At 39.0% G+C, this 26551-nt stretch overlaps 1 protein-coding gene across 1 annotated transcript in view; it reads left to right on the forward strand.

Annotated features, from left to right (window-relative positions):
• The window catches only part of LAMA2 (laminin subunit alpha 2), a 559790-nt gene extending 535337 nt beyond the window's left edge, over window positions 1-24453 (forward strand). Inside the window, exons 59-65 of the mRNA XM_064294826.1 lie at window positions 11056-11168; window positions 11486-11675; window positions 13953-14108; window positions 16602-16755; window positions 19974-20104; window positions 22038-22260; window positions 24039-24453. Coding sequence (XP_064150896.1) covers window positions 11056-11168; window positions 11486-11675; window positions 13953-14108; window positions 16602-16755; window positions 19974-20104; window positions 22038-22260; window positions 24039-24196 — 1125 coding nt within the window. The 3' untranslated portion in view covers window positions 24197-24453. The remainder of the gene's footprint in view (window positions 1-11055; window positions 11169-11485; window positions 11676-13952; window positions 14109-16601; window positions 16756-19973; window positions 20105-22037; window positions 22261-24038) is intronic.
• The last annotated feature ends 2098 nt before the right edge of the window (window positions 24454-26551 follow it).

Raw genomic sequence — 26551 nt, forward strand, 5'->3', positions numbered from 1 at the left:
CCAATTGGTTCGTTTAGAAAGAGTCATAGAACATTAGAGCTAGAAGAGACCTTAAAGATCCTGACAACTAATTTACACATGAGGAAAAAAGCCCTGAATCTTAGGGCATGACCCAAGGTTACACACGTTAGTGATACATGGTACTAAGACGCAGATACCTAAATTCCAGAGGCTTACCTGGCACAATGTGATTATTTATAAGTGTGTCATCAGAAATAAAATTTTTTTTAGAATTTTCCATCTCTACCAACTTGTATAATATTTTAGAATTTCAGATCATGGAGCTATACTGACCTTCTCTCTGAATTTGTGTTCTTTCTTTTTTGAGGGAGGAGTGTCTACTTTTTAAAAGGTTACTAAAAGTTAAAGGCTTGGCAATTTGTTTTATACCAAACATTTATGAAGAGCTTACTAAATGCAAAGATGAATAAGATAGCATCACTGCTAGGAACTGAATAAGAGTGAGAGAGAGAGAGATTGACTTGAGAAAGACAGACATGGTCATGAATAATACAAGTCAGCAAATATGTGTCGAGGGTGGTCAGGGTAAGTGCTAAGTGTGGGCTATGAATAGAAGCCACCAGCTTTCAAGGTTGAAAATTAGAAGCATGGGAGGGGACACCATTAAAATGGTTAGTGATACCTAGAAGCACAAAAACAGGTCTATCAAATGCAAATCTTAATCTGTCACCACACTCTTATGCCAAATAGCTTTTAGTTCAAACAATAGAAAATCATGAAATGCTTATGACGGTATATTAAGTGGGAAATGTACCATATAAAATATACATACTGTGCATTGTCGTTGTGTGTCATCGAGTCTATTTCAACTCATAGTGATCCTATAGGATGGAGTAGAACTTCCCCCATAGGGTTTTCTAGGCTGTATGGAGCCCTAGTCACTGGGGTTGGGGGATGGAGCCCTAGTGGCACAGTGGTTAAGAGACATGGCTGCTGACCAAAGGGTCAGGAGTTCAAATCCATCAGCTGCTCCTTGGAAACCCATGGGGCAGTTCTACTCTGTCCTACAGATTTGCTATGAGTTGGAATTGACTCAGTGGCAATGGGTAACCTTTACAGAAGATTGCCAGATCTTTTCTCCTGAGGAACGGCTGCTGGGTTTGAACCACTGGTCTTTTGGTTAGCTTAACCATTGCACCACCAGAGCTCCACACCCTGCATAGTCACATCTATATCAGTAGATAACAAACACGTAAGAAAAACTTGCAAGAAATATACCATGTGCGAACAGCAGATGTATTATGGACAAGTGATGATTTTTATCATTTTAAAAACTAGTCTTAAATAGATTAAATAAATAATTAAATAAATTGTAGGAAACCTTTATTTTCAACCTTTGTTCCTTCCCAACATTCCTCCCCAAGACACAGCTGTGTTTCTCAACCCCTCCACTTTGAGAGCCACTAAGGAAACATGAATGGCATCCTTAGAACAAGTGCTCCGTTTTGTGGCCCTGCCTGGCGTTCCACCACAGGAAAGGCACCTGCCTTTACTCAGTGAGCTCAGGCAGTTACTTGTCTTCTCTAATTGTAAGAAACCCATTGACAAATAACGATAATAACATTGACCTCCAAGTATTATTGTGAGGGGATAAATCATATAGTGTATGCAAAAAAACCAGCACAACAGCTAGCTTATAATAACCCTCCATCACTCAGATGAACTCTTTTTCAAAAACTAGTCAGTTAAATCTTACACAATTTTAGGGTGGGGACAAGAGCAAAGAAAAAGATAGCCTTGAGTAATTCCATTTTTAAGCAATTACAAATCCAACATGATATAGTTATTATCTGTCAAGTTTTCCATTATTTTCAATTCTCACCCATTTTCTTTTTGATCAGAATTTGGACTTTGAAGAATATCTTTAAGAAGTAAGACTTAAAAGTTGATTCCTGAAGTGAGAAAGGCCCGTATAGGAGAGCCTCATATTTGTTTTAGCACAGTTGACAGGGATGATCTCCTATTCTCAGTGTCACCCTGTTCTTCTTTACACCCATCACACCCCGCCCCACCCACAGCACCTTATAGGAAGAGGATGATATTCACTTAAGAGTATCTTCAGAAAGCCCTGCCCTGTAAATTTGATTATGCCAACCCTATTATTAATTTTTTTTTTTATTATTAATACCCCCACGAGTCTGTCAGTCTGTCATACTGTGGGGGCTTGTGTGCTGTGATACGGGAAGCTATGCGACCCAGTATTTGAATACGAGCAGGATTACCCATGGTGGACAGGTTAAGCTGAGTTCTAGACTAAGGCAGACTAGGAAGAAGGGCCTGGTGGTCTACTTCTGGAAAGAATTAGTGAAAATCTTATGACTAGCAGGAGAACATTGACATAGTGCTGGAAGATGAGCACCTCAGTCTGGAAGGCACTCAAAATACCGCTGGGGAAGAGCTGCCACCTCAGAGTAGAGTCAACCTTAATGACATAGATGGAGTCATTCATAGATGGGACCTTCATTTGCTGATGTGACACGTCTCAAAATGAGAAGAAACAGCTGTAAACATCCATTAATAATTGGAACCTGGAATATATGAAGTATGAATCTAGGAAAATTGGAAATAGTCAATAATGAAATGAAATACATAAAGATCAGTATCCTAGGCATTAATGAGTTGAAATGGACTGGTACTGGCCATGTTGAATCAGACAATCATATGGTATGCTATGCCAGGAATGACAGCTTGAAGTGGAATGGCATTACATTCATCATTAAAAACAACATTTCAAGACCTATCCCAAAGTACAATGCTGTCAGTGATAGGAGAATATCCATACGCCTACAAGGAAGGCCAGTTAATACAACTATCATTCAAATTTATGCACCAACCACTAAGGCCAAAGAAGAAGAAATTGAAGATTTTTACCAACTTCTGCAGTCTGAAGTTGATAAAACATGCAATCAGGATGCATTGATAAGTACTGGTGATAGGAATGCAAAAGTTGGAAACAAAGAAGGATTGGTAGTTGGAAAATATGGCCTTGATTATAGAAATAATGCTGGAGATTGTATGCTAGAATTTTGCAAGACCAATGACTTCTTCATTGCAAATACATTTGTTCACCAACATAAATGGCAGTTATACACAAGGACCTCACCAAATGGAACACACAGGAATCAAATCGACTACATCTGTGGAAAGAGACAATGGAAAAGCTCAATATGATCAGTCCGAACAAGGCCAGGGGACAACTGCGGATCAGACCATCAATTACTCATATGCAAGTTCAAGCTGAAACTGAAGAAAATTAGAACAAGTCCATGAGAGCCAAAGTACAACCTTGAGTATATCTTATCTGAATTTAGAGACCATCTCAAGAATAGATCTGACACGTTAAACATGAATGATTGAAGACCAGATGAGTTGTGGAAGGACATCATATATGAAGCAAGCAAGAGGTCATTAAAAAGACAGGAGAGAAACAAAAGACCTAACTGAATGTCAGAAGAGACTCTGAAACTTGCTGTTGAACGTTGAGTAGCTAAAGCAAAAGAAAAAAATGATGAAGTAAAAGAACGGAAATGAAGATTTCAAAGGGCAGCTCGAGAAGACAAAGTAAAGTATTATGATGACATGTGGAAAGACCTGGAGACAGAAAACCAGCGCTCAGCATTTCTCAAGCTGAAAAAACTGAAGAAAAAATTCAAGGCTTGAGTTGCAATACTGAAGGACTCTATGGGGAAAATATTAAATGACACAGGAAGCATCAAAAGAAGATGCCAGGAATATACAGTCACTATTTTTTTTATGCCAAAAAGAATTAGTTGACATTCAACCATTTCGGGAGGTAACGTATGATCAGGAACTAATGGCACCGAAGGAAGAAGTCCAAGCTGCACTGAAGGCATTGGCGAAAAACAAGGCTCCAGGAGTTGATGGAACACCAATTGAGATGTTTCAACAAATGGACGCAGCGCTGGAAGCGCTCACTCGTCTATGCCCAGAAATTTGGAAGACAGCTACCTGGCCATCTGACTGGAAGAGATCCATATCTATGCCTATTCCCAAGAAAGGTGATCCAACCAAATGCGGAAATTATCAAACAATATCATTAATATCACATGCAAGCAAAATTTTGCTGAAGATTATTCAAAAGCAACTGCAGCAGTGTATCGACAGGGAACCGCCAGAAATTCAAGCCAGATTTAGAAGGGGTTGTAGAATCAGGGATATCATTGCTGATGTCAGAAGGATCCTGGCTGAAAACAGAGAATACCAGAAAGATGTTTACCTGTGTTTTATTGACTATGGTAAGGCATTTGACTGTGGATCATGACGAATTATGGATAACATCGCGGAGAATGGGAATTCCAGGACACTTAATTGTGGTCATGAGGAATGTGAACATGGATCAAGAGGCAGTCTTTCAAACAGAACAAGGGGATACTGCATGGGTTAAACTCAGGAAAGGTGTGCATCAGGATTGTATCCTTTCACCATACATGCTGAGCAAATGATCTGAGAAGCTGGACAATATGAAGAACCGGGCATCAGGATTGGTGGAAGACTCACTAACAACCTGCCTTATGCGGATGATAAACAACATTGCTTGCTGAAAGTGAAGAGGATCAAAGACCACAGGCTTCAGTATAGATTACACTCTACATAAAGTAAACAAAAATTCTCACAACTGGACCAATAAGCAACATCATGATAAACAGAGAAATGATTGAGGTTGTCAAGGATGTCATTTTACTTGGATCCACAATCAACACCCATGGAAGCAGCAGTCAAGAAATCAAAAGACGCGTTGCATTGGGCAAATCAGCTGCAAAAGACCTCTTTAAAGTGTTGAAAAGCAAAGATGTCACCTTGAGGCCTAACGTGCTCCTGACCCAAGCCATGGTGTTTTCAATCGCTTCATACACATGGGAAAGCTGGCCAACAAATAAGGGATGACCAAAAAGAATTGATGCCTTTGAATTGTGGTGTTGGAGAAGAATATTGAATATACCATGGACTGCCAAAAGAACTAACAAATCTGTACAACCAGAATGCTCCTTAGAAGCAAGGATGGCAACAATATGTCTCACATACTTTGGACATGTTGTCAGGAGGAATCAGTCCCTGGGGAAGGACATCATGCTTGGAAAAACAGAAGATCAGCAAAAAAGAGGAAGACCCTCAACAAGATGAATTGACACAGTGGCTGCAACAATGGGCTCGAGCATAGCAACAATTGTGAGGATGGCGCAGGACCAGGCAGTGTTTCATTCTGTTGTGCATAGGGTTGCTATGAGTCGGAACCAACTCGAGGGCACCTAACAACAACAACAACGTTATTAATACATGTTAGAGCATTATAGATTAGAGAGCATTTCACACATAGCAGCTCATTTGACAGTGTGGTAGCCTGTATTTTCTATTTCTCTCTTATTCTTTAGCCTATTTAAAGCTAGAAGAAACACTTCTATGAATTATGTTTGTGTATATTTCTCACAGAGATGGCAGGGGGTGAGGGGTAGATAACAGTCTTCACTTCAAATATTACAGAAATTTGTTGAAATCCAATGAGTTCTTTGCAAGTATGTGCAATGTTTATACCAAGTCTTCATAACCAGCATGACCTGTGTAGATTTGTATACAATGAGCTGGCTGCATGTTTTTTTCTTGAATTTTATTGGAAAGTTGAACTTTGAACTGCAGAGTTTAAAAGTGTGAAAACTAAGACAAGAGATATCCCTGGGCTGATAATGGGTCTTTGGGGCTTGGGCAAAGGAGTATGCAGACAAGGAAAGAATAGAGTCAAAGAAATTATTTTTCTAGCAGCTTTCATATTACAACTTTAATATCTAAGTACAGTTTAGGCCACAGGATAAGTGTATTGGATACTGATACCCATATAAAGGGAAAATACACATTTTCCATACTGCAAGAAATCGCTATTCAAGCTTATACAAGCTTTAAACCAAAAACCAGTTGCCGTTAAGTCGATTCCCACTCACGGCAAACCCACGTGTGTCAGAGTAGAACTGTGCTCTGTCAGGTTTTCAATAGCTGATTTTTTAGAAATAGAACGCCAGGTCTTTCTTTTGAGGTGCCTCTGGGTGGACTAGAACTTCCAACCTTTCAGTTAGCGGCCAAGCTCATTAATCATTTGCACCACCCAGGGACCTCGTTTGGGCTTTAGTGTGTCAATATTACTAGAAATGACCAATACCCACCAAAGAACTCATATGCAGAGAATTAACAAAATACAGTTTGTCAATAAATGGCATAAGTAGGAATTTTATACCTGAGAACATTAAAGTTAGTGCTGTAAAATGTGTCTTCTACTTAGTATTCATCTATAAAAAGAGCCTCACAAATACACGTCCAACTTCTCAGATGTAATTTTAGCCAACATTTGTTAGAGGGATTATTGACCCAAGAAGGAAGAAAATTATGCAGTTTTTATGAGCATTCTTTTGTGGTGCTTTCAATGACAAAGATTCAGTTTTGATAAATGCATTTTAAACTTGTGCTCTGAATTCAAAGGTTTATTGACCAATCATATGCCATGTTGAATCCAGCAATTTCCAAATGCTAGCCATCAATTAGCCAGTTGCAAATGACCACGGCTTTATTCTGACCTGAAATTAAATGCATAACAGTGTGAGGGTGGGAAAGTGTTCACCCCTTACTAGTTTACTGCACTATTCCACCTCCTTTTTTTTTTTTATTCCACTTCCTAAACACTTCCCTAAAAGAAACATGACTTCCTTCACAATCCCCTCCCACTCTTATCAACAGGTGCACTGCCACATGTAGACCCCCACCCAGTACCTATCTGACCACAGCTAGTTACCTGCCAAGCAGAGACAAACAGCTAGTACCTCGTGTCCTTGTTTTATATCACATTTCCCCCAAGCATACTGGTAGTGAAGGACCTCTCGCGGTGCAGGGTTTAAGCACTCGGCTGCCAACCAAAAGGTTGGCTGTTCGAACCCCCCAGCTGCTCCGTGGGAGAAAGATGTAGCAACCTGCTTCTGTAAAGCTTACAGCCTTGTGAACCCTATGGGGGCAGTCCTACCCTGTCCTGTAGGGGTCTTTATGAGTCAGAATTAATTCCGGGGCAATGGGTTTGGTTTTTTTTTTGTTTTTTTTTAAAGCGTTTGGTAGTACTTTAAAGAGTCGCCACCAGGTGGCAGAATTGTAACGTGTTAAGATTGATGCGCTTCAACTGTGACCCTGATTTTTATTATTGTTTCAGAAATCAGTGTTTCCAAACCAACACAGGTTAAGTATCATGTCCGTAAATATGATGACTCCCCTCAAGCTCACATCACCTTGAAAGAGGAAGGTTCATCTTGCGATGACCTTGTAATTACCTCATTTGAAGACTCTTCCTCCTATCCCTCTTTTTTAGTTTAGATGATTGTAGGAAGCAGGGTTGAATACGTCCTTAATTACAAGATCGTTTTATTCTTGTGTGAACCCAGGGGTACTTTCTATTCCATCTCACATGTTCCTCTTTAAAATGTTAGAAGTAGAAACAAAAGCTTGAGAGCCAGGGCGAGGAGCTCTACCCTCGGAGGGACCTGAGAGAGGGAGAAGAGAATACAGCAGCGGGTGAAACGCTGGGAAATGGCGCTGTGTTTACGTACCCTAAAATCAGGCACGTTTTCGGATACACCAGCGAACAGTGTTGCTATAAGCAGACATGATCCACGTTCGTCTCCCTTTAACCAAGGGAGAGAGAAGGTCTATATTTACACCAAAAAAATCTACCAGATTAGAGGCTTGAGAGTTTTATTCCCTATATAAATGGTAAAGTAGGTTCATACAAAAGTATTCCTACACAGGCACTTCTCAGACCCTTTTTCAACTGTTAGTTTTATACAGGAAGGTGGTAGTTTTATTAAAGGAATATCCATAAGCTCCATCTTATTGCAGATCAATAATAGTAAACATCTGTTCAGGATGTTATGAAAGAAAAATGAACTTACTGTACTGGTTTTAGACTTTGTCCGTTGCCAACGGGAGTGGTAAATTGTTACTCTATTCTGTATCATTGGTCCATCTGAGAATATTGTTTTGTTAACCACTGCTTCCGCCTGTTTCTCAAGATCCACCTGTTGCAGAAGTCAAGAAGCCACACTGGAGGGCGCTTTTCTTCCTAAATTTTAAGTGGGTATTTCACACAATGGAGCCCTGATGGCGCAGTGGTTAAGAGTTTGGCTGTGAACCAAAAGATCAGCAGTTCGAATCCACTAGCCACTCCTTGGAAACCCTATGGGGCAGTTCTACTCTGCCTATAGATAGAGTCGCTGTGAGTCGGAATCAACTCGATGGCACTGGATTTGGTTTTTGGTTTCAGGCAGTACTTCTCAAAAGGACCCTTACAAAATCCCTGTCCTTTTCTGGTCAGAGGTGTTCTGGACATGACTTAAGGAGGGACTTTTCCATCTAGAGTATCTGATACCAAGTGATGGAGAACTACTGCTCAGCTCAGGAGCAGTTCTGGAAATACCGGTACAGTCGAGCAACAAGCAACTTGATCACAGCATTAGGGCCATGAGGCAACATATAAAGTCAAAAGTTCTCCGGACATAGAGCTGCTAACAATAAAATATCTAATCTTTGCAGCTGCTACCTTGATAATTTTAAAAATTATATTAGAAAAGTTATTTTATATTAACATTTTTATGTATTAACTAGGAGTCCCTGGGGGGTGCACACGGTTAATATGCACAGCTGCTAACCAAAAGGTTGGAAATTTGAGTCCATTCAGAGTTGCCTCCAAAGAAGGGCCTGGTGTTCTGCTTCCAAAGATCAACCACTGAAAACCCTGTGGAAGCCAGTTCTACTCTGAGGCACATGGGTTGCCATGAATTGGAACCCACTCGAGAACAACTGGTTTGTATTGGCTTATGAAAACTAGAGAAGTGACCACAGTGTTAACAATGAGATAGAGATAATCTGGTGGTAGTTTTCTTTTAGACTGTGCGTTATTGTTCCCTAAATCTTCAACATTCATTGACCTTTTCAATCCCTCAGTTTTCAGAGCTGAGGGTTTAGAGAAGTTTTAGTCAAATTCTTCCCCCAGTGGGCTCATATCTGGAAAGGTTCTTTTAGAGATTTCTGAGGGGAGATCACGGGCTACCTATGTGTGTTACGATGGCCCTCTGTACAGGAAATGTCGTGAGAGCTTGATAAACGTTCCCAATTATGTTAATAGCAGCATTGACTGCTGAGACACTAAGGCTCCAAAGCCTTTTCCTTTTGGGCTCTCTTTGCAGGCAGTGTAATAGGAAAGGTGCGCCATGTGGTCAGCTCTCCAAGTGAACATTTTCCTGTCCTCCCCACTGGGTTTGTGCATATCTCAGGAATTTCAGCCACAGCCTGCTTTTTATAACTGACCATAACCTGGGGAGCAAGAAAGAAAATACCCCCATGAAGACCAATTTCATAGCATTTCAAAACACGTAAAGCCTCTTACCTGCTGTGGCAAACAGCTCAGTATGATTAAGCTCAAGAGAAAGGAGAATGAGGCTTTTCCTCACCGAGTAGAAATTGTCTATGCACCAATGAGTCATATCTGAGGCACACTATTCAGAAAGAACACTTCTCATCAAAGAGGCTGCCTTGAGCTGTTCGGGCACCAAGTCAGTGCTCCCTGGGGCAGTGGCCTATTGAGAACTATTCAGTGCAGATGTCAAAAACAGGTGGGTTGGTCAGAGTACGCAGGTTATTTATTTTCTCATGTACTACATGTTCTACAAGCCTTTCTAACCAACCAGTATATGGAGCTATCTTGTGAAAATAGAGAAAAGGGAAAAGAATTGTGGCTTTGGTAATTTAAGAAAGCTTAATATTCTGTTGAGCTGAGGCTTACAGTAGTCAAATATGGGCCACCTAGCCAGGACTGGCTATATAATTTGCAGGGCCCAATGCAAAATGGAAATTCAAGGACCTTTGTTCAAAAATTATTAAGAATTTCAAGATGGCGACAGCAGAGGCTTAAACCAAGTGACTGCACACGTTGCACTCCTATGAAGCCGGCCCTACACCTGACTCTCTCTCTTAAGCACGCTAGGATCCTAATCTTTGAACAGTGGCAGTTGAAATGGTGTATGATGGGTTACATTAAAACATGTGCTTGGTTGCCTAGCAACTGGCTAAGGACTTGAATGGGCTGACTTGCAGGTTTAGATACACCATCTTGAAAGTCTAAATTCATGGAAACCTTCTAGTGGGCCGATAATTTTCATGGAAAAGTAATATAACAGGAGATGGGAATGGGGAGGGCAAGAAGAAAAATGTTTTTCTACTGTTATAATCTCCTGGGTAGCTAGCTTGTCATTTTCCCTGTTACAGTCTTCTAAGACTGAAACTCTTCCTAAGCGAAGTAAAAGTAAAAAGGAAATTCTGATTTCCTCAGAAATATAAGCAATGTTTTTCCTTAGAGGGTAATGAAAAACATTAGTTAATAAATATTTGTTGAACACATTCATTTGGCAATTCAAAAATATATGAAAACTGATTCACATTCAGTAGACATTTAATAAGTACTTTTTTTTAATAGAAGGAAACCCTGGTGATAGAGTGGTTAAGTGCTACAGCTGCTAACCAAGAAGTCACCAGTTCAAGTCCACCAGGCACTCCTTGAAAACTCTATGGGGCAGTTCTACTCTGTCCTATAGGATTGCTATGAGTTGGAATCGACTCAACGGCAGCGGGTTTGGTTTGGTTTTTTGGTTATTCAGTAGAATACAGAGATAAATAAGAGTCAATTTTTATTCTCAAGGAACTTAAATAAGACTATACAAAGACACCAAGCTAGTTTTTGAGAAACAATTAAATACCAGCAGAGGGGCAGCAAAAGAGAGGAAGATGCTCAACCAAACAGACTGACACAGTGGCTGCAACAATGGGTTGAGCATAACAACAATTATGAGAATGACGCAGGACCAGGCAGTGTTTTGCCCTATTGTACATACGGTCACTATGCGTTGGAACCCACACGACCACACCTGACAACAATATTACATTTTCAAAGAACAGAGTCCATAACTTCCTTTTTCTCTCTCCCCTTGTATTTTACAGGGTCCTTGTGCTGTAGATTCAGAACCAGCCCTTTTGCTGGGGAGTAAGCAGTTTGGGCTTTCAAAAAATAGTCACATTGCAATTGCATTTGATGACACCAAGGTTAAGAACCGGTATGTATTAGTCTGAGATGTTTTGCAAAAACTGATAAATTGAAGTACTGGGTATTTGCATTTAATCAAGTTTAATCAACTGTATGTATAAATTAATGAAGTGTGTGTGTGTGTGTGTGTTTTAATTCATGGTGTGTAGTAGAGAATAGAATTATATTTTTCTGAGCCTGAGCAGCCCAGATTAGAAAATCAGCAGACCTGGAGAGTCCTCTCCTCTGAGAAGGTTTGCTCTACTTCTGTGGAAGTACACTCATAATCTGCCATTATTCTATCTTAGAAGAATGCCTTGTTTTATTTTGTATGCCTTGATTTCACAGCCTCACAATTGAGTTTGAAGTGCGAACCGAAGCTGAATCGGGATTGCTTTTTTACATGGCTCGGATCAATCATGCTGACTTTGCTACTGTTCAGCTGAGAAATGGATTGCCCTACTTCAGTTATGACTTGGGAAGTGGTGACACCAAAACCATGATCCCCACCAAAATCAATGATGGCCAGTGGCACAAGGTATTATAGTCCCCAGGACATTGGCGGTGGCCTCTGATGTGGGTACAGGGTATGGGTGGCAGCCATCGGCCTTCCCCTGGTGCCAGTACTCTTTTGCCAGTGCAGACACTGTGGGGCTACTAGAGAGTGGCAGAGACTATAATAGAGCAAGAGCCTTGTACAATTGCCACAACCCTGGAAAATGTGATAAGACCTGGATAGGTTTATGTTTAACTAGTTAAATGCTTCATCATGGTACTGCAGGGTTCTATCATGCTCCATGACTGAGGTTCCCAAACATCTGCCCACAGTCTAGGGCCAGGCAACTGAACACATTTTTGCTATTGGAAGTGAGGAATATATGACATTGGAGTGTATTAATCAGGAAGCTCTATTTCTTCCATTTAAAGGGATAATATTTATTCTGAGATTATGTTGACCTAGTTTTAAGGTACTAAAGTGACCTCTCTTTTATGAAAGAATGTTTGGCAAAATTAAAAGTTGCCAACACTAGGCTGGGCCCAAAGAGTTAGCCCCCACACCCAACCGCTACTGTTCTGTGAAAACCAGAGTCTGGAATCTCTGCTATATTGTATTTAAAGGGCTCTGAGGTATCGTTTCCACCTATGTTCATTTGGAACAACTTAAAAAACTTTGGCCTTACACCCAGAAACTGGTACTATTATGGTCACAGGAGGCTCATTTGCCAGCTTATTGTCCTCTTTGGCATGATTGCAAGTAGATAATATACTGCCTAATTAAAATAAAATCTCAGAATTTGTCTCTGCACCTGTGATAGCCTATTAAGTAAAGCTTCCCAAAATAGACCAATAAAATGTTTTAATTTGATATATTAACATACTTGGACTTTTCATATCCTATAGAAAGCCAAAGAACCTAAAATAAAAATGCAAAGCCTACCAGTTTGTTATCACGAAAATAAGAAATGGAATTTTCTTATTTGCTTGGAACATTATCACTTTCAAAGATCAGTCCTCATGAAGGAACTCTTATTGTGGGTTTATTCTGATCTCTAGCTAGTAGAATAAAAAATATAACACTTGAAAGAAAGATATATTGTTGGGCCACATAAGGGTGGGATTAACGACCAACCAAAACCAAACCCACTGCCACCAAGTTGATTCCAACTCATAGCAACCCTATAGGACAGAGTAGAACTGCCCCATAGAGTTTCCAGGGAGCACCTGCAGATTTGAACTGCCGACGTCTTGGTTAAGCAGCTGTAGTACTTAACCACTACACCACCAGGGTTTCTGGGATTAAGGAAGGAAATTTAAATATCATAATGAGCCAAATTAAAAAATCCTTTTATTTTAAAGGTTTTTAAAAACTACTTCCCACACCAGAATAGCTTAAGGTAAAATAAGATCTTAAATAACTCTAATTCTGATCTAGACCCATTTTAAAATGATCATTGTAAGCTAGCATTTCAGAGGTTTACGCACTCATTTCCCTAAATTCAGAGTCCTGGTTGCATACTCAGGAGCCCTGGTGACACAGTGGTTAAAAGCTCATCTGCTAACCAAAAGGTCAGCAGTTCAAATCTACCAGCTGCCAACCGGGGCGGTTCTACTCTGTCCTGTAGGGTCTCTATGAGTTGGAATCAACTCGATGGCAGTGACTTTAGGTTTTTTTTTTTTTTTTTTTTTTTTGGTTGTATGCTCAAGCCAGTATTCACACCCCTTGTTTTACTCTATCCAAGAAGATAATTCATGCCACTGCCATAATTTCAGCATCTCATCAGTCAGCTTTCCCCTCCCTCCCTGGCTTGGTACTAATCAGGTGCTACAGAAATGGCACTGCAGCTTGGTTGCACTGCTCTTTGTTTAGTTCTGTAGAGAGGGGCGTGTAGATTACCTAAAATTGTGTTGACTAGTCCAGGCTTTGCTCAATCAAACTAATACACTTTTAAAACTGGACTTTGATTTTGTAACCCAGTTAATTCATGACAGTGCCATCAGTCTCCGAGGTTCCTTCCAACATGTCTGCCTCTTGATACAGATGCACCCTTGGCAACCTATAGAAGAATCTTCAATCTAAAACTTAACCAGAAAAATTTTGTATTCTTTTGTAGATAATAGTAATGAAGAGGACAGAATTTGTGATAACCTGCAACATAGGCCTAATTTCACTTATATTATGGGCTTCACACACACTAGGCACTCAGTAAAAGTTATTTCCCTTTTTCTTAGGTATCTGATAAAAGTCCATGTCTTATACTCTGTTTTTGAAATTTGTCCAAGATTGGTATTGATGGCGCCTCTTGTTTTTTTGTAGATTAAGATTATGCGAATTAAGCAAGAAGGAATTCTTTATGTAGATGATGCCTCCAACAGAACCATCAGTCCCAAGAAAGCTGATATCCTGGACGTTGTAGGAATGCTATATGTTGGAGGGCTGCCCATCAACTATACTACCCGAAGAATAGGTCCAGTAAGTGTCTAATTTGTTTCTTTCTTGTCTAAATAACTGGCTGAGTTATTTATTCTTGTATTTTGAATTATTAGGTCACATTTGCCCACAATCACTTATAGGTGAATAAGAAATAAGTTTTCTGAAAAGTGACAGAAGATTTCATAGGCAGATTTGACTATGAAAGGCAATATCACAGAGCAAAGCATGAACTCTGCAGCCAAACTCCCTTGGTTTGAATAGCTCCTTTACTATTGACTAGCTAGCTGTGTGAGCTGGAGCAAGTTACTTACTTTTCTTTGACAAAGTTCCCTCATTTATAAAATAGGATAATAATGTTGTGTTGCTAGCTGCTGTTGAGTTGGTCCTCGACTCATGAGGACGCCATGCACAACAGGATGAAACCCTTGTGATTAATACAATTTTCATTGGCTAATTTTTCAGAAGTAGCAGGACTATCCTCCTAGTCTGTCTTAGTCCAAACACTGCTGAGACCTGTTTAGCATCATAGCAACATGCAAGCCTCTAATGACAAACAGATGGTATGTTGGGTAGGAATCGAACCTCAGTCTCCCACATGGAAGATGAAAATTCCACCACTAAACCACCACCAAACAAATAGGGTCACTATAAAGGTTAAATGAGGTAATATATTTAAAGTGCTTGAAATAGTACCAGTCATATAGACAGCAAGGAAGATGATAATGATGGTGTTGATGTTCATGTTTCAGGATTGGAAACCACATATATTGAGAGATGCAGCATTTAGAGTATAGTTACCCAATATTGGATTAGAATTTAAAGTCCCCACAGTTTTGTAAATCAATATTCACAAAATAATTTTCTGTCAAACTGTGTGTCTTGGTTTGCTTTGGATAGCATTATTCCAAGAGCATAGAGGATTAGTGTTTTCAGAGAACACACTACATATAAATGTGATACATTTCTATTCTGAAATTAGAACACTTGATAATACACATAGATTTGTTTATTCATCAAAAACAATTGCCCATTATAGTGTGATTCTCAGTATTTGGCTTCTCTGTGTATGATCAGTATTACTCTTCTTTTATAGCTGTTGGACTGTAAATGAGAGTCTCTGAAGTGAGAGTGGCAAAAGTGATTAATGTGAGCCCCCGAAACCCGAAGAAGTATAATGGAGCAGAGTATGGTTGATTTATTTCTAGAGTTCCTGAACCCCAGAAGTTTAATGCAAACTTTCAAGTGTTATGTGTATGTGCATTTCCTTAGGGAAGGGTCCACTGCTTTCATTAGATTTTCAAAAGGAAGAAACCCTGAACCAAACCTAATTACCTTTTTCAAGTGGAATTGAATATAGATTATGGCAAAATGTATACATAATAAGGTTAATAAGCTATTAATGGAAACATGAAATCAGAAACATGGAGACTAATTAAAAGTTATGACATCCAATGGAGTATCTCAGATGGCCACTCACAGGCTTTTAAGACCCCAGACACTACTCACCAAAGTAGAAAGTAGAACATTTTCTTTATAAACTATATTATGCTGATCGAGCTAGATGTTCCCTGAGACCATGGTCCCCACAGCCCTCAGCCCAGTAATTCGGTCCCTCAGGGAGTTTGGATATATCTATGGAGCTTCCATGACCTTACCTTGTGCAAGAATGAAGAAAGCTAAAGACACAAGGGAAAGATTAGTCTGAAGGACTAATGGACCACAACTACCACAGCCTCCACAAGACTAAGTCCAGTACAACTAGATGATGCCTGGCTACCACCACTGACTGACCTGACAGAGATCACAGTAGAGGGTCCCAGACAGAGCTGGAGAAAAATGTAGAAGAAAATTCTAACTCACAAAAAAAAAAAAAAACCAGACTTAGTGGCCTGAGAGAGACTGGAGAAACTCCAAGAGTATGGCCCCTGGATACCCTTTTGACTCAGTAATGAAGTCACTCTTGAGGCTCGCCCTTCAGCCAAAGATTAGACAGGCCCATAAAACAAAACAAGAGGAGCACACCAGCTCACGGGCAAGGACTAGAAGGCAGGAGAAGACAGGAAAGCTGTTAAAAGGGAACCCAAGTTCGAGAAGGGAGAGTGTTGACATATCATGGAGTTGTTAACCAAGGTTAAAACAGTATGTGTACCAACTATTTAATGAGAAGCTTGTTTGTTCTGTAAGCTTTCATCTAAAGTACAATAAAAAAAGAAAGAAAAAAAAGTTATGACATCCAAGTGGAGCCCATAGCTCTGTCAAGCCAGTGGTTCTGTTACAGATATAGGAACCACCGAAAATCAGAAGGATCATATTCCAGGCTAGATACATTCTAGTTGAGAGGCACAACACAGGAATCTCTGCACCATGCTGTGAAGCCTGGAGTGATAGTGCAGACCCTGACAGCCTTTGGGGCTGCCATATGCAACTGGCTAAGAATAACATCCGTACAGCTCCTTACAAATGATTGCATTCCACATAAAGGCAAAGGTCTGCAGAAACCTGACGTTTATGTCTTCTAACTTGAACATTTAGGTCACCTACAGCATTGAGGGCTGCATCAGGAATCTTCAGATGGCAGAGGCCCCTGCTGACCTTGAAAAGCCAACCTCCAGCTTCCATGTCGGGACATGTTTTGCAGATGCTCAGAAGGGAACATACTTCGATGGAACAGGTTTTGCCACAGCAGGTAAGGTTCTTCTATTCCCTTCCCTTTAAATATTAACCAGTTACAAACATGAATTTCTCGCTTTTACCAAAAAATAAAAGTCCCTGGGATCTTAACTAGTATCTTTTATTTAAACCAAGAATGAAACTTACAAAAGTAATAAAAATATCTCTTGAAAGTTAATGTATCTAATTGTGATAAGAACTAATAGAATAAAGTAAAAGTCTACTTGGAGAGCTTGTTCTATCCATTTCCTTCCCTGGAAATCAACAGTAAAACAAGTATAATTCTGCCAAATCATTCATCAGTTTATTCCATGCAGTTTTATCTACTTTCCCATTTTTCCCTTTCTACTCTTCTGAAGATGAAATACCGTTTTTCTTTCTTCTGCTCCAGTGTTTTGCAGAACTCAATTTCATGCCTCTCCCCCACAATGCACACATACTTATACCCATTTCCTGTTGATGGTGATGAATGTACCTTTCCCAGGCTTTCTTTAAGTATTCCTGCCTTTCCAATGAACATTTCTAGGGCAAATCTGGATCACTGATAGTGAGTGTACAATGTGGAAAGAAAAATATGAAATAACCTCTATATAATACTAAAATAAATCTGACATTAACCTAATTTAAGGTAGGATATTTAACCATATAACTAATAGGCACATTCATCTGTTCATTAAAAAATAGTGAACATATAATATCTACAAACTATTATGGGAAACAAGTAAATAAGGCATATTTCTCTCCCACAAGACTATATTATCAAGAGATAAGATTCTGTATGTTGCGAAATCACAAGAAAACAAATAGGAATGATTATGAACTATAAAAGACATACAGCAAAATTCTGTGACTATTTTAGAAGAAAGATTAAATTTGGTTAGGAAAATCAAGAAAAGTTTCCCAGAGGAAGTAGCATTCAGCTAGGATTTAGAAGATAAGTTTAACACTCACATGCAAACGGTGTGGGAAGTGGAAGGGCAAGGTCCTCCAACAAAGAGTACAAGTAGAAAACCTCACCGATGCATAAGCAGAAAAAAATAGGATGGTTATAAAAAAAATTTTTTTTTTTTAAATAACCATATTGACCCTCAAATTCTCTGTGCTGTGGAAGTTTCAAGCCTTTTCCAAGATTTCTGCAAATTCAAAAATGGCTATTGTTCTCTTGGGTAAATTTGATGGCAAACTTCAGCTTCTGGAGTCAATGGATTGATTTGCGATCCCGCCTGGGCTCTTCAGGTTCTACATCACTCTAGACCAGGAAATTAGCCACTTTCCCAGTTTCTAACATCCCCTGCCACCCCTCGACATGGAGTGTAATACAATCTATATAAGACTTGGGTGGTCAGAGGAGGTTACTTCACTGGAAAATGTACAGCTTCAATTTAAACCTTAGACATCTTTGTTTTTAAAAGCTTTCCAGTCATCCCAACACTGTTCTTTTTTTTTTTTTTTTTCTTTTTTAACTGACCTCTTTGCTCCTCCCCCTGTCCTCAGCTGAACTACTTCACGTCTGTCATTCCTCTGTTCTCTTTTCCCACAACTCCTTTTCGGAACAGAAACCAAGTCTTTCTGTTTTATTTTCAGAACAAGTTAGCTTCTTCTACCCTTTTCTTTTAAAATCTTTTCTAGGCCCATTTTTGCCCCAAAAAGCCTTCCACATAACAGGTTTCCCCCTTCTTTGGAGACAGTTGTGGTTACCCATACCATGTTTTTCTTGTTGTCTAATAAATAAAAGACATGAAGAAAATTTTCTTGAGGTTCTTCCCTAACACTCTATGCAGTCGATGTAGTATAACATGGAACTTAATAGATCATTTTGTTTTCTTTTTAATAATATTTTATTTTTGGTGCCAAAATATACAACCAAACATGTATCCATTCACAATTTCTACATGAACAGTTCGACAACGTTAGACACTTCACGTTGTATCGCCGTTCTATCTCTACCCGTATTGTTTCATCACCATTAAACTCTTCAAGTGCTCCTCTGTGCTTTGACTGTTGTCAGCTTACACTCACATAGGGAATTCTTTATAAAAGTGCTACGCTCGAGGCAAACATTCGTTATTAATTAGGCTAAAGTGTCATTTAGTTAAACGATGGCTTCTTGGAACAGTTCAGTATCACTTTGTTTCTAAGAAGCGTGTCTTAAATATTTGCCAAAAACTAAATAAATGAATGAATCAAATGCGAAAAGCTCTAGAGAAAAGACTGAACTGGATGAACTAGAGAAGTTTATTAAAACTCAGAATCTTCCCATTCAGAAAGTACTTGTATTTTCTTTCTTTATAAATAAAATGGGAATTTTTTAACTCTTTCAAATCATTGTACCTTTTAGAATGTTCTAGTGACATTTTACGAAAGAATCACGTAATCCAACAGAGAGATTTCTAACATAATCATACCTGGCTGTGAGATTCTTTGAGTCAGTCTCTGTGTATGTTTATTTATTTATTTATTCAACAAACATATAGTAAACCTCCATTATGTATGGCACAATGGTTAAGGTGATCAGTTGCTAACCAAAAGGTCGGCAGTTCAAACCCAACAGCCGGTCCATGGGAGAAAAATGTGATGGTCTGCTTCTGTAAAGATTAAAGCCTTGGAAACCCTGTGGGGCAGATCTCTGTCCTATAGTGTTGCTATGAATAAGAGTCAACCAACACCAACGGTTTTTATGATCTTTTTGTTTTTGTTTTTTAATGCCAGATAGAGATCCCTGGGTTGTTCAAATGGTTTGTGCTCAACTACTATCCTACAGGTTGGCAGTTCAAACCTAGCCAGTGACACCACAGAAGAAAGGCCTAGTAAAGTGCTTTAGTAAAGATTAAAGCAAGAAAACCCTACAGAGCAGTTCTACTCCATAAAACATGGGGTCTCCATGAGTCAGAGTCAACTTGACAGCACCGGATTTTGTTTTGTTTTTTTATGTGCCACATAGTTTGCTATACACCAGGAATCAGTTTGTGAGCAATAAAGACCCAGTCCCTGCCCTCAGAGAACCTACATTCTAGCAGGGAAGGTAGCCACGAAAATAAGCAATAACCAATAAAGTGTCAAGTAATATGATGGTGGACGTGAAGCCCATATGGGAATCCATAACTGACATTCCTCATTCTAATTGGTTAACATATGAACTGAAATCTAGTAAAACCATTGCATTGTACAAATTTGAAGTAACATTCCCTAAACTCTAAACTGCAATTTAAAAAACAAAAAATCTTCATTTTACAGTTGGTGGATTCAAGGTGGGATTGGACCTTCTTGTAGAATTTGAATTCCGCACAACTAGGACCACTGGAGTTCTTCTGGGAATTAGCAGCCAAAAAATGGATGGAATGGGTATCGAAATGATTGATGAAAAGGTGAATGTCAGCAGTGCGAACATTTCTGGATCTCCTCATCGTAATATCATTCATACGTAGAGAAATCTTATGAAGTCTTCAAATTGAAGCCCCACTATATTCTTTGTTTGGAGAAAGCTAGTTTGTATCTTTTTGATCCTTCTAGATTATTTCAATTCGTATGTGTTTTTGCACAGTTATTTTGTGGACCCGTGTAAACTTTAAAAGTGCTCATTCCAAAGCAAGCCAGTTGTATTGACTAATATGACACCAAATGGTTTAGATCTCAAGCTCTAATCATGCTGCTAAAAGAACACTGTTATTTTCCTCTTTATAAAAACAGTTTATAAAACTATGGATTCCAATGGAGGAAGAGACTTGCATCATTGAAAATCAGTCTTTGCCTCTGATAATAGGGTAGACACCTCTCAGAATCCAGGGTATCCAGCTGACATGATATTTTAAAAGCATTGAGATACCATTATAAAAACAGCAAATTAGTAGCAAAAGTATTTTATCAATTTGCTTACCAAAAAAAAAAAAAAATTGATAATCTAATTCAACACATGTCTTTAGTCCCTGCCTGCCTGTCACCAGCGACCTGCAGTGATAGGATCTGTTTGTATATACTTTGTACTATAGGGAACAAATAAGTAGAGGAGGCAAAGCAAGAAATTCCTTAAGTTTCCTATTTGGCTATTAAATAGGAATCATACTTCAACTCTGTATTTCACTGTTCGGGTGTTATTACTATCTTCCCAAGCCTGGCAGTGACTTAAAATACTCTTTTCCTTGCCTTCTACCAGCCCCTCCTCAGGTCCCAAGTCATCCTCAAAGGCAATATAACAGAAAAGATCCAGGATCTCAGAGACAAAAGGGTGAACAAATAAGCTACACTTAATAGTTTTGCCAAATTTTCGAAACACACTGTGGCTGCATCTTTTTCAGAGCGAGCCTCATTTTATCACCTGCTGATAACTGCTGTTACTATCAACATGCCAATGTATAAGTTCCTTTACAGGGCATGTGGATTTCTGTTTATTACAAACCACACTCTGCATAGTAAAGCTATTAATTAATATTTACAACACTATATAGTTTATGAACTTTTCACCTATTGCACTTGCAATCTTTTTTTTTTTAATGCTATTTCTTTTCTTTTACTTCGTCAAATGTGTTGGCAATTGTATTAAATGTTTTTATTGTTTCAGTATGTTTCTTGTCTTCATCAGCTTCAAAAGAATTCTGTCATCTCAAATTTCAGGGACCTTTCCACATTACTGAAAGCAGATTTTTTTTTTTTTTAGACAAGAACTTCCAATCTAATTTATTCATTTTTAGGACGTTAACTAGCCTTCTGGCTCAAAGACTTTGGCACCTGTGAAATGAAGTTTGCCCCCCAAAAGTCATTTATGTAACTTTCCATCCCGTGTGCAGATGGAACCCATGTAGGAAAGAAAACTACAATTACAACATCAAAAGTTTAAATTTAAAAACAATGACAATAATCCTTTACCATGTATTTGTAAATGGCATTAGTGAGTCAATTTAAACAACATCTTTTAATGTAAGGTTATAAGGTCCACCAAGAGCTCTAACACTCTAAAAAGAACTGTGGCAGAATTTTTCCCCGTGTATACTAGGTCTTTTTGTTGTTATTTGGCCTCAAATTGTACTTCACATTTTCTGAAAGCAGAACTATTATCTACTTCATACCTCTTGTCTATTTCCCCCAGTAATGCTTAAATACAAAAAACATAATTTATAACTACTGGTGATTACATTTGTATTTTAATTTCTGTCACATTTTAATTTTTTTAATGTGACCCAGTTATATTCACATCAAACTCTTCAGCCAACATCTTTCCTAGAGACCTAATAATTGTGCTATGTGAACCATTATGATATCCCTCTAATGAACCCGTCTGTGACCGTTCAATTCCCCACTTTCTAGCTCATGTTTCATGTGGACAATGGAGCCGGCCGATTCACTGCTGTCTATGATGCTGGGATCCCAGGGCGTTTGTGTGATGGACAGTGGCATAAGGTCACTGCCAACAAGATCAAACACCGCATCGAGCTGACGGTTGATGGGAACCAGGTGGAAGCCCAAAGCCCAAACCCAGCTTCTACATCAGCTGACACAAATGACCCTGTGTTTGTTGGAGGTTTCCCAGGTGAGTGCTGGCTACCCCAGCAAGAATGCCTTTGCTCTGTTGTGTTAGTGGTTTTGAAAATATTTATATTCATATAAATATGTCCAAGAATGTGAATTTAAGTGTACTTGGGCCCTAGCTTTAGAATCTACTTCCATAAATAACGCCTTAGCTAAAATTTCCAATGTGTAAAATGAGCATATTATTTATATAAACCACATGGGACTAACCTTTTCATGATAGCCCCCCAAATTTAATTTGTAGGGTGATTGAGGCTAGAGGAAATGAATTTTGCTTATAAAAGATATGAGACATTTAACAGAAATTGGCGCCAGAGGTAGTGTTCTTTGTGATTATTTTAAATTAATATACCAGAGGAATCATAAAATGTTATGGAACATATTTCCTCAAGTTCTGGAAATCATTGGGTTAAACCTAACTAATTTCTCCCTTCAGTTATTATAGAGTTTATATTTATATTACAAAGAAACCCGAGCAATAAATCTGCATTCAAAAATCCTTCTCCAGCATATTAAGTATAGCATTCGAGCCATAGAGGGTTACCTAAAATACCCATAAATACGAGTGACCAACTTGATGAGAAATAAGCTAAGCGCCATTTAATAAGTACTGTAAGAATACGGACTTGAAATGCTCTTTCATCATTTAGGCAAGAGAAACTTTTGTCCCCAAAGCTCCTTTGCTTAACAAAACACTTACTCGGCAGTGTTGACAGAGAAAAAGATACAGGCAAAATGGGGACCGATTTAGAGCTCCTCTTTCCAAAGTTGCTTCTGAGTTTTAAAAAGACCCTCTTCTGCTTCAATCAGGAATAACACCAAGATTAGGAAGGGTATAATGTACTCCTCCGTTGCCAGTCTACCTCACTTAAGAAACAGCAGCCTAGTTAGTACCTAGCAGGCCTGCTGAAAGAATAGAAGGAAGAAGGTTTTGTATGAGTTTTCAACCCATTTAACCTTTTAAGAAGGTAATAAATCAGCCTTTAAAAACTCATGTCCTAACTGAGTATTTAGAGTTTAAAAGCTCATGTCCTAATTGAGTATTTAGAGTATTTGCTTAATTGCTGTGTTTTATTAAATAAAATTTAATGGTTTTATATCACAACTCTAAATTAGTTCATTCCAAACCAATTCTTTGTTTGCTACCTTAAAATGTATACTTCTAGATGTTTTCATATTTCATAATACATAACTATAAAAAGTTGATATTTCTTTATAGGCTTAACTTTTAATAAAGACAGCCTTCTAATTTAATCTCAAGCTAACAGCTGGCTTTGAGACGTGCTCTTAATTGCCACTGAGTCACCTGTGCCTCGTGATGACCCCCATGTAAAACAGAATGAAATGTTGCCCAGTCTTGCACCATCTTCATGATCTTTGAGATCCTTGAGTCCATTGTTTCGGCCACTGTGTTTTATGAGTGCCTTCCAACCTAGAGGACTCATCTTCCTGCACTGCGTCGAACAGTATTCTGTTATAATTCATGGGGCTTTCGTTGGTTAATTTTTGGAAGTAGATCACCAAGCCTTTCTTCCTAGTCTTAGTCTGGAGGCTCCACTGAAACCTGTCCACAACAGGTATTTGCTGGTATTTGAAATAACCGTGCCATAGTTTTCAGCATCATAGTAGCATGCAGGTCACCACAATAGGACAAACTGACAACTTTACATAAGGCAGCCTTCCAATTTAATCTCAAGCTAAGAACTGACATAGTCTTAACATAACAGCACCTTTTCTAAATTAAGCCCTCTCACCCTTTTTTTTTTTTTTCTTCTTTAGATGGCCTCAATCAGTTTGGCCTGACAACCAACATTCGGTTCCGAGGTTGCATCCGATCCCTGAGGCTCACCAAAGGAACTGGCAAGCCACTGGAGGTTAATTTTGCCAAAGCCTTGGAGCTGAGAGGTGTTCAACCTGTATCGTGCCCAGCCAACTGATAAAAATAAGTTTAACTCCAAGAAGTGTCCTCAAAACAAGTATAATCAAGTAAAACAAGTATATTTTACCTACGTATGTTAATAAAACTAATTGGTACACATATATTAAATCCTTTCTGTATTCAGTTGGTGCTAATTCAGATTTGAGACTGAATTTAATTCAGTTTCTTTCTCAAGTCCATAAATAATAAACCAGTTATTTCATTCTAAATAACAGTTTGTTTTGTTTGACTATGTCTAAGTACAAAAGGCAACTGACCATAAATTGCTGAGTTTGCAACACGCCCTGCAGTCATTACAAGAAAAGCTCTGCTCTGATGGAATTCGCGAAGGCAACTGGTGGCACAATGGTTAAGAGCTTGGCTACTAATCAGAAGGTCAGCAGTTTGAATCTACCAGCTGCTCCTTGGAAGTTCTATGGGGCAGTTCTACTCTGTCCTATGGGGTTGCTATGAGTTGGATCGATGGCAACATTTTTTTTTTTACTCCTGTTAATACTTTTTCTCATCCTTTTCTGTGCACATTGGCTTTGGCTCTGGCTTCGGCTTCCCGTGCAGGCCACTAAGAACAACTGTGGATTTGGTGTGTAGGGTAGGGAGAAAATCAGCTCCCATACTGCCAATGTTTGTGAAAGCATTAGCAAATCATTTCCCTGATCCAAGTTCATTATTACAGAGTTTAACTAGCCATTTGAATGAATACCCTTTTATGCTGAAGTTAGTGAGTATAGATCAGATTCAGGGCGGAGAGCTTAATTACTTGATTTTCTTGTTTGATAATGATTTATAGGCTTTGGGAACATAGCAGACCCAAGCTCCAGAATAACAATTAAGCACACATTTGATCCTACAGTACTGAGACTTTGGGCTCTTTTAAGTTTACAGTGAATATCACAGTCTACACTTAAGTAGAAAGAAATAATGCTGAAATGTGTTTTGACCTAGCAGGAAACAAAAAGCCAGAAACTTAAACATCATTGCCTTGTATCTTTTTGAGTTGTAATTTGACCTAACAAATTAATTTCCTTAAAAAATGTTTTGTGCTCTTTTTCCTCTGTATTTCAATCACCTGCAAAAGGACCTCTGAGAAAACTGGCCTAGATTTTATTCATCAGCTCAAGCAAAAAAGGAATCATTTGGCATTTTCAGTATAAGTAGTTGTAGTCTATTATTGTAAGACATTTTTAAAAAGCAGGAGACTTCCCTCACAATGGAATTTATAGCGAAAAAAAAAAGAATGATCCTCCCTGACAATGTTATCCACTGGGAAAAGAAAGGTGCTGTTTCTAATCAGGGTGATGGCTAACACACTCTTAGCATATCATCTTTGGCCAGTTGCTCAATAGAACTTGGCTGTACTTCATTCTAGAACAGTGTCTTAGGCTGGGTTCCCTAGAGAAACAAAGGCAGTGATGCATATATGCAGAAAGGGAGATTTATCTCAAGGGAATGGCTCATGTGATTGTAGAGGCTGGCAAGTCCCAAGTCCATGGGTCAGGCATTAGGCTGGAGGTTTCTCCTGACTCATGTAGCTGTAGGGGATGACAAATCCAAGATCAGCAAGTCAGATGGCAGGCTACTAGCTCACAGGTTGCAGAGGCTGACAAGTAACCCTATAGGACAGAGTAGAACTGCCTCATAGGGTTTCCAAAGAGCAGCTTGTTGATTCGAACTGCCATATCACTTAACCACTGCATCACCAGGGCTCTCACAGGCTGCAGGTAAGACTGCAGGTCACTAGCTCACAGGCTGCAGAGGCCAACAAATTCCAAGATCAGCAGGTAAGATGGCAGGCTGCTGGTTCACAGACTGTGGAAGCTGATGAATCCAAGATAGGCAGGTAAGACAGCAGGCCAGTGACTCAAGTCCCAAGAACCAGAGGTCGGATGATGGCAAGCCAAATGCAGAATCTAGAGTAAGCAAGCAAGCTTTGCCAGAACATCTATATATATATTGGATATAGGCCACAACCCTGAGGAAGCTCCCGTTACAACGGATTGGCTGATCACATCAGATCACATCATGGAGGATGACTACATCATTACATAACTGCCAAATTACATCATTACATAACCACCAAACTACATCATTGCATAACTGCCAAACTAGATCATTACATAACTGCCAAGCCACTGAGAATCATGGCCCAGTCAAGTTGACACATAACCTTAATCATCACTGTCTACCCCTTGTCACCTTGACACTTGTACTCATCTCTTTAAATCATACAGTCTCTAAAGACATTACAAACTCATACTTGCACCTAACATGATACAACTAACATGTGTACAACCAAAAACACACTAGCCCTGTTTACATCCTATATTTTATAATATAGTAAAGAAAACAAAAATAT

This window comes from Loxodonta africana, chromosome 1 (genome assembly GCF_030014295.1).
Source record: "Loxodonta africana isolate mLoxAfr1 chromosome 1, mLoxAfr1.hap2, whole genome shotgun sequence".
NCBI lineage: Eukaryota > Metazoa > Chordata > Mammalia > Proboscidea > Elephantidae > Loxodonta > Loxodonta africana.